The sequence below is a fragment of the Syzygium oleosum genome, unplaced genomic scaffold, assembly GCF_021117445.2.
Source record: "Syzygium oleosum isolate NSW1041296 unplaced genomic scaffold, Sole_v2.1 Sole_v2.54, whole genome shotgun sequence".
In the NCBI taxonomy this organism is placed as follows: Eukaryota; Viridiplantae; Streptophyta; class Magnoliopsida; order Myrtales; family Myrtaceae; genus Syzygium; species Syzygium oleosum.
The window spans coordinates 1165948-1182558 of NW_026607538.1; the positions used below are offsets into that span (position 1 = coordinate 1165948).

At 38.8% G+C, this 16611-nt stretch overlaps 1 protein-coding gene across 1 annotated transcript; it reads right to left on the reverse strand.

Moving 5' to 3' along the window:
* Positions 1-13235: 13235 nt before the first annotated feature.
* LOC115686437 (polygalacturonase QRT3-like) lies at positions 13236-15851 on the reverse strand. Its single transcript, XM_030611736.2, has 3 exons — positions 14966-15851; positions 14643-14879; positions 13236-14455 (listed from the first exon to the last, which is right to left on the reverse strand). The coding sequence occupies exons 1-3, from the start codon at positions 15194-15196 to the stop codon at positions 13448-13450; spliced, it is 1476 nt and encodes a 491-aa protein (XP_030467596.1). The 5' UTR covers positions 15197-15851; the 3' UTR covers positions 13236-13447.
* Between the last annotated feature and the right edge of the window lie 760 nt (positions 15852-16611).

The following is a 16611-nucleotide window of genomic DNA, read 5'->3' on the forward strand; positions in this document are numbered from 1 at the left end:
GATTCGTATCGGGTGTAAGAGATGCGAGTTTTGTGTCTTTGTTCACTAGTTTCTCCATGTGAAATCAGCCACTTCTCATGCAGCAACGTTCAAGTCAAAGACATAGCCAGAGAACGAGGGTCCAGTGATGGTACCCTAGAAATTCAACTTTGCAGAAGAAATTATTTGCATGTGAATGGACTGGACGTGCGAAATTGGCGATGACATTTTGATTCCTATCATTCTGTGTTCATACCAAAGCAGATAGGAATCGAGACATTTTCCCATTTTGGAGCAGTTGCATACTTTTCATGCTGCCGCTCTCGAACACTAATCTTCGGGAAGTTCTTATAGTTCAAAAAATAGAAGGTCGAGCGTTTGATTTTATGCATCGCACCAGGAGTCGATTCGGGCAAATCTCTTACGGAGACGTGGATAGCCCGACTTTAATCGGTAATTGAGTGAGCTTACAGTTAAACTAATTCATTAGTATAGTACAGGAAATAATCAAGATTTGCAACAATTATTTCCATTAGAGAAGGGATATGAACATCTTTTTACTGTTGTAGGAGGGCCACAGAACATACTTGATTGAGCCATGAGCCATGGCATGTGAAGTCCATTAAAATTCTGGTAAACTCCTTCGCTTACATCTTTCCTCTCTAATAAAGTTCTCAACGCATAAACAAGCACAGGTGCTGGGCCCTTCAATCAAACTCACAAACCAACATATGCAAAAGAAATCCAACATCCAAAGTTGAATGCAAAAATTCAATCGAGCAACTATATCAGACCATATTTCATAACAACTTGAATAATTAATATGAGGAATCCGAGCTTTCTACTTATCTGATCTTCATGGATATGATAGAAAGACCCATTAGGTGGAAAAAGACTGTATGAATATAAAGAGCATATAGGACCCATTGTCAAGTAATGTGAGACAATATTTCAGAATATTAGATAAATCTTTACTCTTAGCATGGCGAGCATGACCTCCGAAGTTATTTGGAGCGAGAGACGCCATAGTTCGAATATGAAATTTGCCGTATCTTCAGCTAATCCTCTTATATTTTGCAAGCATGAAATAATTTATGTAAATAATGACAATTTCTTTTTCTCGAATGTAGGTCTGTAATGCCTTAAATGTAGAAAATCTCGAACAAATGTACCTTCCCTTTTGAGCTTGAATTGACTTAATAAAATGCTCAAACTGCAGTTCAGTTTAATTAAGCTCGATATCAATATTTTAAAAATGCAACGGTCATTGGCAGACAATAAATTAAATACTAGCAATATTTCCTATGTGTAGCTACTTCTAAAATCTACAATTAAATACTTACATGCTTAATTCAATTATTATCAAGCTTAACATGTTAAAGCCCTAAGACATTGAAACCTTGCCCCGTTTGTTTGGAATTAAATTAAAAATGAGAGGTATATCTTTATTTTCCTGCCAAAATTTAGATTACTTTTAAGGAAAATTATATCCGAAAATTATAATACATATCTATATTTGAGTGTGCTGAATTAAATCAAACAAGGAAAAAAAGTGAAAAGTCAATTCAGTTACAAAAGGGAAAAAGCTCAAAATATAAATTAGAACAGTTCTTTTGAACTTCTTAAAAAAAAAGGGTTAATACTACGAAAAACTCCAAACTGATACACCCGTGACCAATTTACCCCAAACTATTTTTTTTACCACAAAAAACCCCACACCGGTACACCTGTGACAATTTTATCCCGAACTAATTTTTTGATCATCAAAAACCCCAAACTGGTACACCTGTGATAAATTTACCCTCCGTTAGTTTCCGTTAAATTTTACAATCAAATTGCTAAGTTTGATGACACGTGATAGTTGACAGGTGTACCAGTTTGGAGTTTTACCCCTCTGTTTGACACAAATTTACCAATTTGTGATTTTTCGTTATATTAATCCAATTTAACGGACACTAATAGAAGGTAAATTTATCACAAATGTACCCGTTTTGGATTTTTAGTGGTCAAAAAATTAGTTGAGGGTAAAATTGTCACAGATGTACCAGTTTGAGGTTTTTTGTGGTCAAAAAAATAGTTTAGGGTAAAATTATCACAAGTGTACTAGCGTAGGGTTTTTGTAATAAAAAAAATAGTTCGAGGAAAATTTATCACATATGTATCAACTTAAGATTTTTGATGAAAAAATTAATTCGGAGCAAAATTGTTATAGGTATATCAGTTTAGAATTTTTCGTTGTATTAACTCTTAAAAAAATGAAAACCCTAGAGAAGGCTCGTGAGAACGTGGATGGGACCTGTGGAGGCACAAATAGGAAGGTTTGTCCCGTCTCATTACGCACCACCCATCACTTTCACCTTTCCTCTATTGTCAGCTTTTGCAAGTTGCAGACTCTGAAAGCATCTCTCTCTCTCTTGGCTTCTCGTGTCAAGGTGCTTCGATGGCGGTTTGACCTTGAAAAGCTTCTCCTTGGGTTTGACGATGCCAAGAATGAAGTGGGGTTCATTCCTCATTCGTGATTGCTGCCCGATGCTTAACTGGTTTTGAGACGACTGTGCACTTCTGCAGCTAAAGATTCATCTGTTGCAATATCGACCCTTTGTTGGATTGGATCTGTAGAGCAAGAAGTGCCTCGTAAGCAGGCTTTTTCGCTTCAGGCTGCTGATAATTCGAGAGGGAGAAGTGAGTCGAAAAGGAAAGGAAAAAGAAGAGGAGAGATGAGTGGAATCAATTGAACTTAACTCAATTTCGAAAAAAGCCCTTGCTAATGTAATACCTATTAATTATGGAGCCTATATTAATCATTTTGTTAGTTTTGATATGATCAAGTTCTAAATAATAAATTTAAGGGATATCACTCGTTTAACTGCATTTGATATCACAAAGTTTTAAGACTTCTAATGCATTTACCTTTATATTGAACCCTAATGCAACTAAATGAGTCAAAATCACCAAAAAAATACATATTAAAGACCCACTCCACTCAACATTTTAATGAGTTAGATAAAACCGAAAATAAATAAAGAAATGGTTTTTTGTCCATAAATTGTTTATGTTGTGTGCACACATAACATTGCAAGTTACTTATATCCTATGATATGTTAGGGTTATGTTTGAATTATTTATGTCAAGTAAGTAATCCCGTAATGATGAGATTTAGTCGCGTACAAAAATTATCACCTAAGTTAATCGTGATTTTAGATTCTTGGAGCTTGTTTGCCTAGCCAGAATTTGACCTAGTTGCTTTTATGCTACCTAAATTTTAAGGATATTCTAGAGTGACTATGTCGCTTTTGGAATGTTTTATATAGGTGAATCCTAGAATGTTTTTATTCTAGAATGTTTTAAGGATATTCTAGAGCGACCTAAGGTGAATCCGACCAATAGGTGATTTTGAAAATAAGTGAAAGCTTGTTCTCTCATTCTAGTTCGACAAAAGAGGGGATCAAACTCTCCACAAAATGAGTTTTTCAAAGATAGATTGAATGACGTGTAGGTGAAAAAGACATGCCCAGCTTTCGTGAGTTTATTGCAGAAAATCAAAGATCGAGAAAATACTTTCTTAAAAATGGTTATTTGTCTCTCTTTAAAAAGTAGCCAACATTTTCTTTATAAACTACAACCTATGTTGAAATATCTCAAAAGATGATAAAAATGTTTTTTGTTAATTCATTTTTATAACTAATACGAGCAATCAATTTTGAGGAAAAATATTCTCCAAATCGTCGATTTCCTACCAAATAAATCCATCCTTCAAATAGGTCAAAGTCTTTGCTTAATAGTAAGCTTCAAGTCGAGGTCGACTGTATCGCTTGATTATCTTTACTCCTATTACTTCTTTGGCTCATACTTGCATCGTTGTTCGACTAAGTAACACACGAGTGCTAATTTTACATCATGAACAATAGGTTACGAAACCATCTCATGACCAACTTTAGTCACATTCCCCAAAAAAAAACACGAGACACGAGTACAATGCAACTTAGATTCGATCTTAGTTTTTTCGGGTTGAGAGCTAAATTACAAAAAAAAAATCTTCCAATTATGGGATCATGGATGCAATTCCTCATGAGTTAAAAGGATTATCATATTATGATTTATCACCCACACCGATGATACAAAGTTGAGGCCTTGTCATTGGCAAAAATCACATTGTGATCGTCCTCTTCCATTTGAATGAACGTTAGAGTCAAGCGATGTACATGTGAAGGGAAGAAATGAAGTCAAATCATGAATAATGTATGCATGAGTTGGCCACAACTTTCTTCCTTACTTTCATGTGTATGTCTCTTTAGAACGACTTGACATATTCACTGAGAAAATCTAACTCTGATTTAATATGGAGTACTTCAACAACATAGTCACACCGACATTTAAAATCATTTTAAGGAAGTCCTAAATCTTATTGCAGGAGTATAATTGAGTGTTAAAACTCTCAAAAGATACAAACAAAGCATGAACCTTGTCAAAATGGTCCAATCAATTTTTTTCGCCAATTCCGACCAATTTAGCTAACAGAAAATTGGGACCTAACTTTTCATTACTTTCTTCAAACACATGGCACCAAAAAAAGTAAAAAAAAGACGAAAAAACTTGAGAAAAACCAATAGTGAATATAGATCAAAACTTGAACCGATCGTCTTCGCTTTCGTTCATTGATGCGCAGGCTATGAACTGTTCATCTTCTGCTTTTGCCATACTTGCGAATGAGGAACAGTCCCTTCCGTTGAACTTGGGCTTTAAGTTAAAGAGAGAAGATTCATCATGAGATAGACAATGTCGAAATGATTTTCAATATGAGTGAATGTGATGCATTAAGTTTAAGAGGGGACCTGTCTTTCGATGGTCTCCGGTGGCTTCTGTTTTAGGGTTTTGGAAAACCTCGAGGGAATAATATAGCTTCTCAATAGTAAGTTTCGGTTCGAAAATGGAGAACAGAAGAAGAAAATGAACTGTAAATTCGTATATTTTATGTGTTAATGAAAGAAGGAAGAAGATGAAAGATTCAAGTTTTTTTGTTTTGGGTAAATATTGGCGTCACGTGTCTAAAAATAATAATAAATACAATCAAAGTTAGCATTTTCTGGCTAAACAGATTCAATAGAGTTAACAAAAGGACTCGGATGTACTAATCTGACTAGTTTTAGAATTCATTGGCATTTTCGCAATAAGTTTTAGAACGTTTAGTGTACTTATCCGATCATTTTAATTGTAGAGCTTTTTATGAAAAATGCATTTTTCTTAATAATTAGAGACATGTGAACCTTTTGACTTAGATAATCCTCATAAATGTAAGAAAATCGCCTGGTCCAGGTGCATAAATAAAGATTCGAATGAGTGATGCCGTGATTTGAATAGGGATTTGCCTTGTTGAAGTTACATGATTGATTGTTCAATTAACCATTTGCCAGCTTCATGAGAATTGTGAGGATTAGAAGGAATCGTTTGTTTTTTTTATTATAAGGAAAGTGATGTTCTTTATAAGGTGGGAAGGAATGACCCAATTATTTATGTGAATTTTTGTTTATTTTTTACGCGAGTTAGACCACCATAGCTTTTCTGATTGGGCCATGACATGAGTTAGATCAGGATAGCTGGTCCATCAAATAACAGAACACAGATAGAGATCAGATAAGGTGAAATGGACCCACCATGAAATTGCCAATCAAAAAAGAATATATATAATATAATAATATATCTTATAGACTATATATTATAGGGTTAATACGATGAATAACCCAAAACCGATGCACTTGTGATAAATTTATCCCAAATTAATTTTTTGACCATAAAAATCTCCAAACTAATATATATGTAACAATTTTACCCTTCGTGAGTTTCCGTTAAATTTTACCATCAAATTTCTGAATTGAATGACACATGACAGTTTACGGGTGTACCAGTTTAGGGTTTTACATGTATACCGATTTGTGATTTTTCGTTGTATTAATTCAATTTAACGGAGGGTAAATTTATTACAAATATAGCAGTTTATAGAATTTGACGGTCAAAAAATTAGTTTATGGTAAACTTGTCATAGGTGTATCAATTCGAGGTTTTCGTGATAAAAAGATAATTTGAGGTAAATTTATTACATATGGACTAATTTAGAATTTTTTTGTAACATTAACTCTATATAATTATTAATATATATATGTATGTATATATGAAGGTGAGTAGAGAGGGAGAGACCCACCTGTTAGTTGACTGTTGGTCTTTCTCCTTTGACCCTACAAATTCTCCGACAACCCTCTCTACTCAGCCTAGGCCTGTCTCTGGCCCCCATCTCCTCTTTAATTTCAACCACTGCCTGCCTGGAAAAAGAATATCCCTGTTCAACCCTCCCCCCTTTGGATCCCCACCCAAAAAAATAAAAGGATAAATTCTAAAAAGTGATTTGAAGTAGAGTTATTTTGTCGAATAAAGGCCCGAAATAAAATTTATTTCAAATAAGAGTATGAAGTGAATCTTATTTCAAATAAAGGTCTGAAATAGTCATATCAATCTCAAATAAGGATCTGACTTCACCGGCTAAAAAGTATTTTCGTCTTTTACTTTTTTGAAATTTTTTTTCTTTTTCCTTTTTCTGTTTTTTTCTTTTCCTTTTCCTTTTTCTCTCTTCCCTCTGCCGGCCAACGCCGGGGGCCAGCGGAGGTCACCGGCCTCAAGTGGAGGCCGCCCTCGCCTGGGCGGGCGAGGGTTACCCTTGTTGGATCTGGCGAGGGCCACCCAGCCAAGGCGAGGGCCGCCCAGCCCAACGCCGACAAGGGCGCCCCTTGCCCGACGCGGTCTGGGGGGCCTTCACTCGACTCCAACGAGGGCAGCCCTCGCCTAAGGCCGCGCGGAGGTCACCGGCCAAGCGCAGTGACGATTGGGGAGGGAAGAAGAAAAAAGGAAAAAGAAAAAGAAAAAGAAAAAGAAAAAGAATGTAAAAAAAAATCAAAAAAATATACTTACAATTTTTTTTACTAAAATACCCATTTTCCGGTGACGGAATAGTTACCGGCCGGTCAAAGGTCCTTATTTGATACAATTTGGCTACTTTAAGTCCTTATTTGAAACGATTTAGTCACTTCAGGCCCTTATTTGAGACAATGCCTATTTCAGATTCTTATTTGAGAAAATAACTCCACTTCAAGCCCATTTTTGGAATTTTTCCAAAATAAAATAATTAATTTTCTCAATTATTGCTCCAAATGATCTTCCAAAATTGAAATTATGAAACTATATCTTCTCCATACCAACTTCTTGTGTGAACATAGATGATCTGTCCCTGTTGTCAAAAATGAGAAAATTCATTATAGTTCGATGTATAAAAAGATAATCCCACAAAGGGCTTAGTAAAGAGGAAAAAATAATTCAAATCGACCCGTGCAATTACTTTAGATGACGTGATTAGGAAGTTATGAGGTACATAAATATACTATTACTATAATGTCAAATATTCAAATCGTATGCTATTTTACTTTTGTATTGCGAAGTAAGCACACGTATATGTATGAAAACTAATAAAGAGTGTTTGATTAGGATATCATGGCCAAATTACCGACGATAGCCACCTCGAATTTTGTTAACATATAGTAAATATGCGATTTAGAAAAGTTTTTTTCAATTCGCCTCCGTATGAAGAGAAGTTGGCCAACTAATTCTGTTCGGAGTGATTTCTGCTTTTGACTTCTCACTTCTTATAAATTCTGCCATTGTGAAAGTTTAACTTTTAACTGATGGGGAAGTATCCGAAATCTTTTATAAAATAGACATATATAGATATGGTGGAAAGTCTATATAATATTTGATAACTTAAAAAAAATGTTTTGGAGGAATAGTTAGAGATAGAAGTAATAATTAGTTTGATATGATAAAAGCAAATCTATTGGTATATGTAAACAGGAGTTAAGGTGATAGAACTTAACAAGACAAGTTGAAGCTTCTGATACTTTATCGAGGCTCGATCCTTTCTGGCCCGAATCGAAGCCCTGTTTTAGTAGTACAGGCCCATATCCACCCAAAACCAAATGGAAAAAGTAGAAGAAGAAGAAGAAGAAGAAGAAAATCTTATAAAGTTTCAGTTGTTCAATTCCTGCATTAAGCTTAGACCTGTCAAATGGGTGAGTCGAATAGAATTTGGGTTGGGTTGAAAATGGTTTGACCCAATCGACATTTTTAATCTGTTTTGACCAATTTCCATGCAATACAAATCTATGACTCATACCCAATACCACACGATCCACATTGCTAAAACACTTCAATATATAACCAAATCTAAGAAAATTCATATCCAAACTAAAGTGAAAGCACGGAGTGACTTAGTGTGAGATCGAGTGATGGCGAGAAAGAGAGAAAGAGAGTGAAGATAAAGTCATAAAGATGGGTTGTGTCTAAATAAGTTATGAACCCATTTAATACCCATATTAAACCAATTTATGACCCATAGTGTCGGGTCTAAACCCATTTATGACCCACTTATTGAATATAACATATCTATATAATAACACGGCTCATCAAATATGGGTAAAAAATGGGTTTATGATCCATTTTAACAAAACTAACTAAGCTATCAATTTGAGTTGAAGTACTTATTCGTGACACAAATAGCAATGTCCATTCTTTCTTATGCGAAATTGAATTCTCTTTCTAAGAATGATGGATGGTTCATGTCTCTGACATTACAAGAACTATAACTGTCGGTCGCTTTATCTTGTAATTGCATTGCTCAAAACATCATAACCCCTGTTAGGCTATCCCTATAGCTTATGTCATGTTCATTGCACGTACGTCGAACATCGAGTGGCAGGTTGTATAGTATCTCTCAGGCATTCCTTCGAAGAAAGTTCGGGACAATAACAAGAGGAGTTCCAAAACTTTCATTTCATGTATTTAATTCCTAAAACTTGTCATAAATCATCCGCTTCAATCCGTTCTTTAGCTCCTTTAGGTTTGAGTGGACACAAAACTTCACGTGGCCTTTTCTATTTATTGAAAATCACATGGGATTGAAACAATAAATGAAAAAACCCACATGGCGTATTTTTGTCCATTGGAAACTAACGTAATTAACGGAAGGGCTCAAAGTGCATCGAAATCACAAGTTTAGGATTTATTAAATGCACGAAGTGATAGTTTTAGAATTTGAATGCATTATTTGTGACAAATTTTAAGATTTGGCATGCAACTGTCCCAAAAAGGTTCAATCGAATAACTAATGTTATAGGGACAAATTTTCGGCCAACCCTTTCCGAGGACTTTATCATATGATGCTTTAACATAACATAGACGAATTACACAGTGCCATTAGATAAATGGACTTATGAAATTGATTGTTACCTTACTAACTCTAGGCTCAGAGACAGAGAGAGATAGAGATCATACTTAAAATTCAGATTAAGAGAGACATCTTAGCAAATTAAATAGCTAGCTACAACTCACGAGTCTAATATCTAGAGGGGTTGGCGACATGTAGGGCAAGTAGACTGAGAAAGTAGCCACTTATCAATGCAACCAACATGGAACCTGTGGCTGCATTTGGGAAGCACCCTCGTGTCCTCTCCCGGCGAGAAATCCATCAGGCAAATGGCGCAAGCTAAGGGCGACGAGCACGATGGCGATGAGCCCGAGCTCGCATAAGTTGACGTCGGTAGAGCCACCAAATCTTTCTTCTTAAGACCCGGGGCCGACCGGCGAGATGCCTCCACCCATTCGATCGGCTCTTGGACCAAACGCTGGGTGCATTGTACGACGCATTGTAGCATGGAGTTAAGACCGAGGGCGCACACTAGGGCGCACAGCATGGCGACGATTATCACCATGATGTTGAAGTCGATCGCCGCCTCATCGAGCTGGCCGTCCCCGGACGGGGTCGGGCTAGGGCTAGGAGAGGGGGGTGAAGTTTCATCCATATGGGTGAGTTCAATGTGAAGACTAAACTAGGGGGGTTTGTGGATGTCTTGTGTGTGGGAGAAGAGATGGGGAGAAAGGGTGGGAGGGGGACACATAGTACATGCAAATAAAGGGAGGAGATGAGGTTCACTTGAGCATTTGTTGTACTCTTGTAAAAGTTGGCATGGGGATATGCTTATCTGATCATTCCACTTTGCTCCCTTTTGATTTTCATTGGGTGTTCTTGGAACGAGAGATGGACATAGGCATCTTTTCTATACATCTCTCATTTGATGCCGACTTTGATCATGTAGAATAGCATTGGTTTTCAATGGGTCATTTCCCTCAAGTTGTCGGAACATCAAATAATTGGCAAAGAGAATGTTGTTCCGAGGGCCATTTAATCACTGAACTTTTTGGTTTTATTGGTTGAATCACCCTTCTCTTTTCTAGAGCATGTGGGGAAAATCGATTTTTTTTCCCATTAATTATGATCTCGATATAACTAAAGGATATATATGTGGATTGGCATACTATAAAGTAACAGAATGACCCGTTCGATCAAAATAACTTGTGTTTTGATGAAATTTACTCTGAGTATCAAACTAGTCCGGAACATTTATCTTTCTCTTTTGCCGACCCCTCTACTGCAAATCCAATTGAGTCGCCGCCCCTGCTGTGGTAGTGCTGCCGCCTGATCGCGTGACCATCGCCCTCACACCTCCTCGTCATCAGCCGAGCCCTTATTGTCCACGAAGAGAGAATGCAGAATACACGGCCTCTAGCATGGCGACCCCGGAGGCCGCGGCCCAGCCTCAGGTCGAAATAGCATACCATATCAACCGTGCATCTAAATGCAAATATATGGCATACTTCCCCCTCGCACGATACCCGTGTCAGCCTAAGCGAGAATGAGATGATCAAGCTTTATCTTTATGGACATGAATGGTTCTCCCCCTTCAAAATGAAATTATTGTGAAACGACATTTGCAAACGAAAGGACGCATGGGGCGTGACCCTGATTTTTGGATCTACTTGGATTCCACTTCTCGACAGTGCCCCTCGTACGACATTGCGCATGTTTCTCCGTAAATGGATCGCCAGTCACGACATGTCATTATGTTTCATCTTACTTGAGCGCAACCACATTTTGTATCTTGTGGCTATCCAAATGTGGTTTTTTTGGTGACACGAAATGTAGCCGGCCATCGAGGTGGACATTTACACTAAAAGTTTTTTTTTTTTTTGGTAACCGAGGTGTCCGGGCCAGCTTGCGCGCACCTCGACTATTCCTCGGGAAAGACTAGCACAGCAACCCACCGCCATGGCCCCTCACTTAAATCACAAGTGCTCAGCTGGGGAATCGAACTTGGAACCAGTGCGCCTAACCACATAATCCCAAGTACGCCCTAACCAACTGAGCTACCCATGGGTGAGTTTTACACTAAAAGTCGATAAGTTAACATAATACAAGAGTTAGTATACGAAAAGTAAATAAAAGTTGATAAGTTAGTCAGAACAATTGCCAATTTGCAAACTATAAAAGTTTCGTTTCGTAGGCCGACATTGACCCCTATTTTTTGGAGGTCGTATTTAGTATTTGGAATCTATCTCAATTTGGTACCGCTATCAATACCCATACCGAAATAGTGTTTTACCCTTAGATGTCCAGTTGATTGCTGCGCCTACTAGTGGCTTTTCACCCCTAAGCACGGCTCATTTGCCAGCTCTTTCACATAGTGGGTTTGGACCTTTGATTTCATAAAATTGTTTATCTTAAAAAGTAGTTTTTGGTTGTCGTTCTCCTAGCGGTTCTTCAATAGGAGGGATGATCAGTTCCTACCTCGAAATTGGGAAGCGGATCGAGCATGGTCGGTTCCCAATTTGTGGAACCAGGAGTCGACCTTATCCACCCTGGAATTGGCAATTAATTTTTTTTTTATGGTTTTGCTATAAAAAAAAATGTATATACTCTAGACCGATTCTTCCCATTCGGTCTCGTCAGTATGGTTCCTCCCTAACAATAGAGAATCGGATCGATTATTCCCGGGATTGATTATTCCCGGTTCCAAATTTGTGGAACTGCGAATTGGATCGATTTTTGCAGGAACCACTCATAATCGGTTAGTTTGATTTGGTCCCTGAGTTAAATCGGGACCGATGCACACTCCTATTGAAAATTACTAGCACAATAAAAAGTCCATACTTTGGAGTACGGAATGATAGAATTCTTTGATCGAGTACAAAAAGGCTGCCTAAGTTCAAATTAATGGCTTGTTGCAAATATTTCTAATAAAACGAATTTGACCTCAACAAAGCTCGTTTCCCTCCCTATTCAAACACAACTACTTTCGTCTGGAAAAAACAGAAGACTATCAGGATAGAGAAGCTTCCATTTTCCAATTCCACCTCTAGAACAAGCAGAGTTTCACTGGACCGCCATCAACATCAATGCGTCACCCGCTACGTACGTCTTCACCAACTCTAACTGCACGACTCACGAGTCAATGAGCGCTTGAGCCTTTGCCAAGAAGGAGGTTTCCTGATGATCTAAATGCAACCTGCTTCTCAGAATCTGCAAATCAATGATGGTGACGGTCTTGTAAATTTTCCAAGAGCACGACTTATAACAGCTGTGGCGGTCGTTGTCGTGTGTAGAAGACGACCTTCTAGAGATGTGGCGAGTGTGAACCGACGTTTCAACCACGCAGACGCTCCCCCCTATGGTTTTGACTTTTCATTTGTCCTCTCCAATGTCTTCATGTCCCCAGTTTTCTGCTCCCCATTTCAGAATTTGAGGCAGTTCATCCACGAATTTGCTCGTGTTTGGAAAACATATACGAGCACAGAACAGTCGGCTGTAGAGTTTGACCGACCGAATCGCAGACAGCACGTGCACGTCGAAACAAGCATGCATAAGCTGCAATATCTCTAGCCAGTAACAAGAGCTGGCGGGAGCGAGACAGATGCGGGTGTGGATTGGTTTTTCACCTTGAACTGGTCTTTCTGGGTTCTGGGTGTGTTTCGATATTAAGAACACTTGCATTACGATGACCGTATGCATTAAACAACGAGAGTCAGACTTTAAAGTGGCCAAACTGTGCATGAATGTCAAACTTCACCTTCACTTTTCTTTGCTTGATAGGACACTTTATTTGAACGTCGCCTTAGTGCCGGGCTTGACAACGTTTTTGTCATGGCGAGTTCAAAGTTAGATCAATTTAGCTGAGCTTAGCTTATTATCTGAACGTCAAGATTCATGATGCTTTTGAAAGCTCTGGGAGTCAATTTTTTCAACTTTAACGGAACGAACTCTGTAAGCTTTAGTCGCATATTTGGTATGGAATTGAAAGTTCCTTTTCCATTGCAGGACTTGAGAGAACATAACCAACATTCACGACTCTTCTAAACTGTAATTGACAGTGTTCCAAATTAATTGGATTGTATGTATTGACATTTCTCTTGCAGAGACTATTCACAGTTGGCAGGTCCAATTTGTTCTCTTCCGACGAGAGTCACAAACATAGAAATTTTGTTCTTTTTGCCTTTTGGCCATTTAACACCGAAGAATTCAATGAGGTTAACTTGGTAGCTATTTGCCTTGTTCTACCATGACAAAAACACTGGCGGAAACAGCAACATCAGACTCGACGACCACACTATTCCTCGACACGTTCCTCACACAATGGTTTGGGAAAGAGCCGCCGCTCGCTCTCAACGAATACTGGATGTAATTTATCAGATCCGGAAACAAAAGAGTCGAGTTGAAATCGACGGTCCATGAGGTCCCATTCCCTTGTGCAGAACCCCTAGCGACTGTAGATCTCACAGTCATCCCGTTCGCATTGTTTGCGTCGATCACAACTTGGTCAATTTCCTTAAAAGGACCATTCGATTGATCCAGCTGGAGGATGTCAATCCCTTTATTCGATCCGCTAAACATGTTGTTCCTGATATTCACTCCGTTAGCAACACCGTTTATCGACTTCAACACTATGTAGGCATCGCCGAGGAAGAAACAATTGGAGATATCTATCTGTACTGGGTCTTCGGAGACTATTCCAGTGTAGTCCAAGTAACAATTCAGTATCCGGGTTTGCGTGTTACCGGGCGACTTCAAATAGATCCCAGTTCCACCAAAGCCCGTCGCTTTATTATAGCAATGTACCCCTGTTATCACATTAGCCTGACCAGACACCATTATGCCGATGGCGGCTGAGAAAATAACCACGTCGGTCACGGCATTATCGTTGCCCATTAAGTTAATGGCCGTGCCAGAGAAGTTACGCTCTCCAGGATCTCCACCTGCAGTGATGTGTTGGCCTAAAAAGGAGTTTCTGATGTAGGTCTCGTGGCCGCCCTGAACTAATATGCCGTTGCTGGTAAAATGGGCAATATAGCAGTTATCGATGCTCGTTCTAAGAGAATTCGGAACCAAAATGCCGCCTCCCCTGTAGTTAGAGTCCAGCATGAGGTCTCTGAAAGTTACGTACTCAAAGTTATACGACGACGAAGATTTACTTGACGAAGGCGCTGATAGATCAATCAGATACCCATCAGTCGGGAAATCATCTGATGCATGTAGTGTTCCTCCGTGAATCTATCAAGTAAATTGAACAGAGTTAATCTAAGAAACCAAATATCAGCCTCACTTGTTCAATAACCTGATTGAAAATACTAGTTGCATTTGGTGTGTCAAGTACTAATTTCTCCTAATTATTAGCGAAAAAAGGTACTGCTCCTATGCATTAACTTAGGAATTTTCGAAATATCTTTCGAAGCCATACCACGATATTTCCGACACCAGCTGTTGGGAAACGCAGGGGATGGCTAATCATGTAATTCCCTCCTTCAAGGCTAATCTGAGCACCTCCGAGATTAGTAATCCCCTCCATCAAGACACCGTCTCCTGAAGCTTGAACCGCATCTGCTAATGCTGACATAAACGCGTCTGTGCTATCTGTATTGCCTGTTGGATCTGCGCCGTAGGATGTAACCGAATATCCTCTTGGACTTGAGGACCCCTGCATCATTGTTGTCGTCATTCTTAGAATTACATTCCACTAAAAACATGTAATAAAGTGAATGAATTCACAGAAAGATTTGATACCGGCTGCGTCGAGGGAGCGACTGAGGACGCTGCAAGAGACACCAAATCACGCCGAAATACCGATGCCTTGAACTCTTGGCTTTTCTGCATTTGCTCGCCGTAGTGACCTCTGAAAATCTGACCCAAATGAGGATATTCTCCATATACGCTCGATACCATCAAACAAGACACCAGCCTTATGAAAGCGAAAGCGAATGCACTTCTTCTCCTTGCCATATTTTCCGCCATCATGATACTCGCGCTTCTTCTACGTTAGCGAGGATTTAACTGTTGAAAGAGGCACACACCATAGATCATGTTTATGTATGCTAGAGAGAGAGAGAGAGAGAGAGAGAGAGAGAGAGGGTGGGGGGGAGAGCATTTAAAAGGGACCTAACTGAGATCCTATGAGGAAAAGGTGTGACCCTTCTCTCATTTATGAAATGGTCACACACACACATATAGGATGGGTGTTATTTCTCTTCTTTTCAAGATTGGCCTGTTTTCTCATATAAAAGACAGTTTGGTCCTTACAGAGAAGAGAAGAGAAGCAAGCAGTTACCCCAAACCCAATTAAGAAGTCTTCACCATGCGTAAGCAAAAAGGCATGTTCTAGGGCAACAAGCATTCAAAATGGTTACGTCAGAGGAAATCCAACTCCAGAATTTCTAAATCATCGCCTGTCAAGCCATTGGCTGGGTCGGTTAGTCTTGTCTCTCGTGATGTGGTATAACTTGCCAATGAAGATTGGTTGATACCCAAGAAATATTAAAGCTAGGGGTTGTTGCAAAGATGGTTGGGTTAGGTTATCCTTTCACTCATCACGTGCAGGGCCCCCCGTGCAGATCAATGAACACTTTCATCTCTTTCACTTTGTATCCAACCCAAAACACCCATCGACGTTGCAGAATGATTCGTTCGATAAGTCGAGTGCCCAACTGTTTTCCCTTAAAGCTCATAGGTCAATGGCTTATCTTGATGGTTGCTGTAGTTTTACATCAAGGACAGATAAGTTTAAAGAGTTGTTCAACCACAACAGTGATCAGCTTCTCGATGGTCGCTGTAGTTTTACATCAGCTTTGACAAAAGTATTATAGTGTTACCGTCGATATTAAACAAAGGAAAAGAGAGGCTTTTCGCAGGAGAATACTGAAGGGAAAAGGAGAAACACGACACTAAGAGAGAGGGAGGTGGTCGGCCACACTGCAAAGGTAAAAGACGTTTTCGCGATTCCATTCCAACCTCTTTCTTTGTTCCGACTATGGAAAAGTCGCGTCTGAAGGCCAGGAGAATGATCACGCTTCAAAAGAGTTAAAACCCGAGAATAAGTGTCAACCCGGCTTTAGGAGATCTTGAGATTCCCGCAATCTTTTTTTCCCCTGAAGCATGTGAGGTACGAACCTTTGGTTCAATAATCAAACATAAAGAAATGGCCCCCAAAAGAAAATCAATGATAAGATTCTGAATTATGCATCTAAAGTTGTGTTCCACGTTACAAAAATACAGCAAATATAGTCTACATGTTCTAACATATCTTGTTGTTCGTAAAATTCTGAACGTGTCAACGAACGTGTTGAACAAGTAATACAATGATGAGAAGAGTATCGTCCTACAGAGATTGATGATTAATAAACAAATTAAATATTAAAAATGGACTAATTCTAAAA

Coding starts and splice junctions, on each gene's coding strand:
- LOC115686437 (XM_030611736.2), bottom strand. CDS start 15,196: ATGATGGCGGAAAATATGGCAAGGAGAAGAAGTGCATTCGCTTTCGCT. Junction 14,880..14,965: donor TCGCTCCCTCGACGCAGCCG/GTATCAAATCTT, acceptor ACAATGATGCAG/GGGTCCTCAAGTCCAAGAGG. Junction 14,456..14,642: donor CTGGTGTCGGAAATATCGTG/GTATGGCTTCGA, acceptor TTTACTTGATAG/ATTCACGGAGGAACACTACA.